Raw genomic sequence first — 5,750 nt, forward strand, 5'->3', positions numbered from 1 at the left:
ACTCTCCAAGATATAAGGACAGATGGCCATATCTGAAGAATGAGCAGTGACTCATGAAAACTCATACCCTGCCACAAAGTCTTTAAGGTGCTGCTGATATCTTGCTTTTCCCAAAGCCCAAATTTCATCAGAACTTAGAAATAATCCCTAGAACTCAAAAACAAACTAGGAAATGAGTGAGCACTTTATGACATTAATTCTTGTCTGTACCATGGCTATCATTTCCTTCCCTTAGGCCTGAGCCCCCCAAACCCTTTTTACATATTCTCCTTCTCTAGGCTCAAGGTTTATTCAGTCTGGATTCTGGAAGCAGAATACATCATGCAGAATAAGACCCAGAATAAGACCTGTGTTCCTGGTTGGCCAATCAGGGTGCCTACAGTTGATCCAAGCACAGCTGCAGGCTTTGCAGAGGGTGGTGAAAAACTTTAAAAACTTGTCACTGATACAGTCTTAATAGTACATGTATTTACAGTCTTAATAGTACATGTATTTATTTGATTCATTTATACCCCACCTTTCTCTCCTAATGGGGACCCAAAGCGGCTTGAGAAATACCTGGAGACTTTGGGGGTGGAGCCTGGAGAGGACACGGTTTGGGGAGGGGAAAGGGACCTCATTGGTACACAGGGGTCATTTCGTAGAAAAAGAGCTAGGGGAACTCATTAGCATAACTCATTAGCATATGCCACACCCCCTGACATCACCGGAAGTGTGTCATAAGGCCACACACCCCGCCCCCAATGGTCCCGGCCGCCACCGCCGGCCTTGCAGCTCCACTGCCGAGCCCCTTGACATGGTTTGGGGAGGGGAAAGGGACCTCATTGGTACATAGTGGCCATTTTCTCCAGGGGAACCGATCTCTGTTGTCTGGAGATCAGTTGTGATTCCAGGAGATCTCCAGGCCCCACCAGGAGGCTGGCTGCCAATGAATGCACTCTCAGGAAAATGAGAGAGAGATGGGGAGACTGGTCTTCTTAAGCCCTTAACACTTGATAATGTTGTGGAAGGGGGAGCTTGGGTCAAGGAAGAGAGAATTCCTATGGCTTCCTATGTAAACCACTTTGAGTCACCATTAAGAGAAAAAGGCAGTGTATAAATGAATTGAATAAATAAATGAATTCTTAAATAATAAATGTTTATCCTGGGTATAAGCTCTCGTGTGTCTGGGTGTAAGCTTTCGTGTGCATGCATAATGATGCACCCAAAACAAAACTTTGTTGGTCTTAAAGGTGCCACTGGACTCAAACTTTGTTCCGTTGATTCAGACCAACACGGCTACCCACCTGAATTTGAAATAAATAACAAAGTTGAGGTTGGGCAGAAAATTGGGGTCTCTGTTGGGTAACATGGTTTCCCTGGAGTTTGGCAATTCAATGTATACAAGGAACAGAGATAAAAGGAAATTTTCCATGTATTCAGAAACTGGAAAGTGGTCTAAATGTTCACATTTTGGTTTTTGAGGTCAAATTCACACAATAATTCAAAATTCATAAATTTTGGGCAAGAATTTGAAAATGTGCTTCTGTTACTGATGAACATAAGAGAAGCCAATGTTGGATCAGGCCAATGGCCCATGTAGTCCAACACTCTGTCACACAGTGGCCAAAACTACCAGGTGCCATCAGGAGGTCCAGCAGAATTCCAGCAGAATATGATTGCTGACATATAACAGAATTCTTGCCCCAAATGCATAAATTTTTAAAGGATTTTTATACTTTAATAATATATTCCCCCCCCAAGGAAAAAAATACAGCACTTAGATATCAGAAAAGGGGAGAAAAAGGAAAGTATTACCGATATCTCTCTAAACTCCAGAAAGTTTTTTAAAGGGTCTGGACAACAATAAAAAAGTATGGGTAACTTTAGAAAGCCGTTTTGAGGTGTGCAACATCAATTTGAATCATGCCATACCACAAACTCGATGCATTTTGAAATTGCAGGCACAAAACAACCCAGAGCAAGTCAGATACATGATGCCTGCAATACAATACTCACTGGCTGGGGGAAGAGCACAGGGGGGAAATCAAATGCATAAATTTTGTATTAGTTTATTTGAGACATGTGTCAGAATTATACCAATTTTTGTCACAATGCCATAGAGGTCAGGTTTGGTTATAGTTCCTTCACATTTGAGATGTGTGACCAGCTACAGACAGTGACCCCAAATTCAGCTGGAAGAACTCCACTAAGCAAGGGTTGTTTCGTAGAAAAAGAGCTAGGGAAACTCATTAGCATAACTCATTAGCATATGCCACACCCCCTGACATCACTGGAAGTGTGTCATGAGGCTACACACCCCTGACATCACCGGAAGTGTGTCATAAGGCCACACCCACCACTCAGTCTTAGTCTTAAAGGTTAGTCTTAAAGGTGCTATTTGTTAGTCTTAAAGGTGCTATTTGAACTCTTGGACTATTTTGCAGCAACAGACTAACACAGCTACCTCGGGGAAGCTCCTGGATGGGGCTGGGAGTCCTTCCGGAGGCCACGTGGAGTGGCCTCGGCCAGGCAGAGGGGGAGGACGCCAACTTACCCTTCTGCTTTTTCCGCCTTCTGCAACAGAATGAGGCTGGAAGAAGGGGGCGGCCAGAAGAAGGGGCGGGGCTTCGTCGTGTGCCCCGCCTCCTGCACCTCACCCGGGGGAACTGCGATCCCCCCCGAAATGACCTCTGCCACTAAGTGTTCTTTGCTTACTGCTAACAGTATACTCTAACCCTAACCAACCCATTCCCGTTAAAACTGATGTCTGTTTCTGTATAAATGGTGCGAAACTGCATTTAAAAATTGGGAAAGAAAACTAAGAAAGATGGGAAATCAGACAAAGAAAAGAGTTTTCTGAACCAGGCTCACAAATTAACATAAGCAGAGTGCCAACTGGAACAATGTTGGCATTGCAGTAAGTAAGGTCTTACCTGTTGCTTCCACCATCCCCTCCAAAATCACCACGATTTCAAACTCTTCTTTCTCCATCTGGGCACGGGACATCTCCCAGAAGGGGCTTTTCTCATTGATCTCATGAGAGATGATAAGCGGTGACACCAGAAACAGACGGTCATCCCCAGTGTCAAACCCCACATTGATGTCTGTTTGGTTCAAAGGGATGAATTCCCCTTCTTTGGTCTGTTTGGATTTGATCAGCTTGGCTCGAATGGAAGCCTCAACAATGTGGGAATTTCGCAAGTCCCCAACCCGGAACATAAGACACAGCTTCTCGTCCCTCATGGAAATCACAGCGTTGTTTGAAAACATGAGGGTCTCCGCCCTCTTCTTTGGTTGGCTGATCTTCACAAACATGCACCCTACCATGAATGCATTGACTATGGATCCCAGTATGGCCTGAACCAAAAGCAGGATGATGCCTTCCGGGCATTTTTCGGTGATAACCCTATGGCCATAACCAATGGTGGTTTCAGTCTCAATGGAAAACAGAAATGCTGAGACAAACCCACTGAGGTTTTCAACACAAGGGATCCAATCCTTTTCTCCTACATGGTCCAGGTCTCCTCGTATGTAAGCAATGAGCCACCAAATGAAGCCAAAAAACAACCAAGTGATAGTGTAAACCATGGTGAATACAAGAAGGTTGAAACGCCATTTGAGGTCCACTAATGTAGTAAAAAGGTCACTAAGATAGCGGTAGGTTTCATGAACATTTCCATGGTGGACGTTGCACTTGCCGCTTTTTTGCATGTAGCGCTGTCGCGGCTTCTTGATTTCGGCTGCTAAGAGGCGTGTTCGATCAGTGGCGATAGGGATGTCATCTCGGGCCTGTTTGGGAATCTTCTTGGGCTCTCTTGGAGTGACGCCAATTTCCATGTCTTGGTTCATGAAGATTCTAGAATCTCCAGCCATGGTTGGGCTAGATTAAAAAAAATAAACATAACTTCCTGAGCAGTCATAAGAACATTAGAACATAAGAAGAGCCCTGCTGGATCAGACCAGTGGTCCATTCAGTCCAGCATCCTGTCTCACACACCAGGCAGCCAGTTTTTCTGGATGGCCAACAACAAGGCTTAGAGGCTGAGGCCTTCCTGATGTTGCCTCCTGGCTCTGAGATTCAGAGGAGGTTCCCCTCAGTCACCATGGCTTGTAGCCATTGACAGGCTTATCCTCCATGAATCTACTTAATCCCCTTTTAAAGCTGTTTATTTCTGTGGCCATCATTACATCCTCTGGCAGCAAATTCCACATTGTAATCACTCTCTGTGTAAAGAAGTATTCCCTTTTGTCTGTCTTGAAGCCACTGCCCATCAGCTTCATTGGGTTCCCTTGAGTTCTAGTATTTTGGGAGAGGGAGAAAAGAAATTCTCTTTGTCAACTCTCTCCACCCCATGCATAATTTTATACACCGCTATCTTTTCACTGTTGCAGCACACTGGGTTGACACTTTCATTGAACTATTCACTATGAACTAGTATATCACAATTCAAATAAATCTGGATTACCATTTTACACTTTTTGTCATCTATAACAAAACTAATGCAAAAATGAATAATCATCTATAAAATTACAGGGAAAATTGCACAAGTCCAGAAAAACACATGAAATATAGATCAGCCCATGAAATGAGCAACCTTGATCTCTGTAGGAAAGAAAGGTCACTAATACACTAACAAACAAATTAATAAAAAATAATGTTCCATCCCACATGGAAAGCCAGTAGCAACATGTAGCGTAAGTGCACTCCTCATGATATGCACAATGTGCAGTCACTATGTTGTCTGAAGATAGACGCCACACATATTTTGCAAGCTTTGGTACATGAAAACCAGGATCCTGAAAAATCTGGTGATTGCTTACACACACTGAAGATGGATGTGCCTGCAAACTATTCAGAAAACCTCTGGTCCCTTACAAGTTTTCCCATTACAGGGTCAGCGTACACAGCTCGTGCTGTGTAATGGCTCAAGAGTCAGACTAGGAGCTAAACTTAATATTATGCAAATAGCCAAATGGGGTCCCAATTTACATCAGGGACATAGTAGGGTAAGAGATATTGGATTAAAGGCAACTCGGCATGCCTGCATACTGGAGGTGCTATATCCCCCCCCCCACCAGACTGTGTATATTTGTGATGCTTCTATCTGTCTGTGCTGGAAGCTTCTCCCTGACTCCTTCTTTCTGTGCTTTTGCTCTCTCTCCTGGTGGTCTTATAAGAGGCAAGATGCTTCTGCAGACGACTCATGTGCAAAGCCAGCCAGGCCGCACCCATGGAGGGTCCCATACTTGCAAACGTATGCTGTGTCAGATTAGCTAGCCATTTGCAATAAGGAACAGAAATTGTTCAGATTAGGCTTCTGTTTCTTCTTCTACTGCAAAATGCATGTGAATGTGAATAAGCATCAATAAAAGCTCTTACATTTGTTGCAATAAACTGACTTGAAGAATGCTTCATGTGATTCTTCATTTTCCTATCTGTGCAACTTTGCAATATTAACCAGTGTATATACCCAGTAAGGGAGTTTAAACCTTCTCTCCTGCTTCATTTTGCCAACTGAAAAGTCCTGGACTGGGGGGAGGGGGGGAGAACTACAGGGCTTGTATTTTTCCCCAGGATAGCGTTTTTTCAATATATTAAAGGATGCTTGAATGCAAATCAAGGCTCCGTGTGGCTGCTATATCCCTTTAAAATATGCCAGGGAACTCATGGGTCTCAGGATATGGCTGGAGAACACATGAAACAGCCGCCTGAGTTAGATCAACATTCAAACAGGAGGCCTTTTCCCAGTCTCACAATCCCACATACC

The 5,750-nt window shown here is 43.9% G+C and overlaps 1 protein-coding gene across 1 annotated transcript; it reads right to left on the reverse strand.

Moving 5' to 3' along the window:
• Window positions 1-2,856: 2,856 nt before the first annotated feature.
• LOC107108947 (G protein-activated inward rectifier potassium channel 4) lies at window positions 2,857-3,855 on the reverse strand. The gene has a single exon (XM_015409507.1). It carries the CDS (start codon window positions 3,853-3,855, stop codon window positions 2,857-2,859), a length of 999 nt encoding a protein of 332 aa, XP_015264993.1.
• Between the last annotated feature and the right edge of the window lie 1,895 nt (window positions 3,856-5,750).

The sequence above is a fragment of the Gekko japonicus genome, unplaced genomic scaffold (genome assembly GCF_001447785.1).
Source record: "Gekko japonicus isolate JY-2015 unplaced genomic scaffold, Gekko_japonicus_V1.1 scaffold1019, whole genome shotgun sequence".
Taxonomy (NCBI): domain Eukaryota; kingdom Metazoa; phylum Chordata; class Lepidosauria; order Squamata; family Gekkonidae; genus Gekko; species Gekko japonicus.

Excerpts from the sequence above, each read along its gene's own strand:
- LOC107108947 (XM_015409507.1), bottom strand. The coding sequence starts at position 3,855 with ATGGCTGGAGATTCTAGAATCTTCATGAACCAAGACATGGAAATTGGC.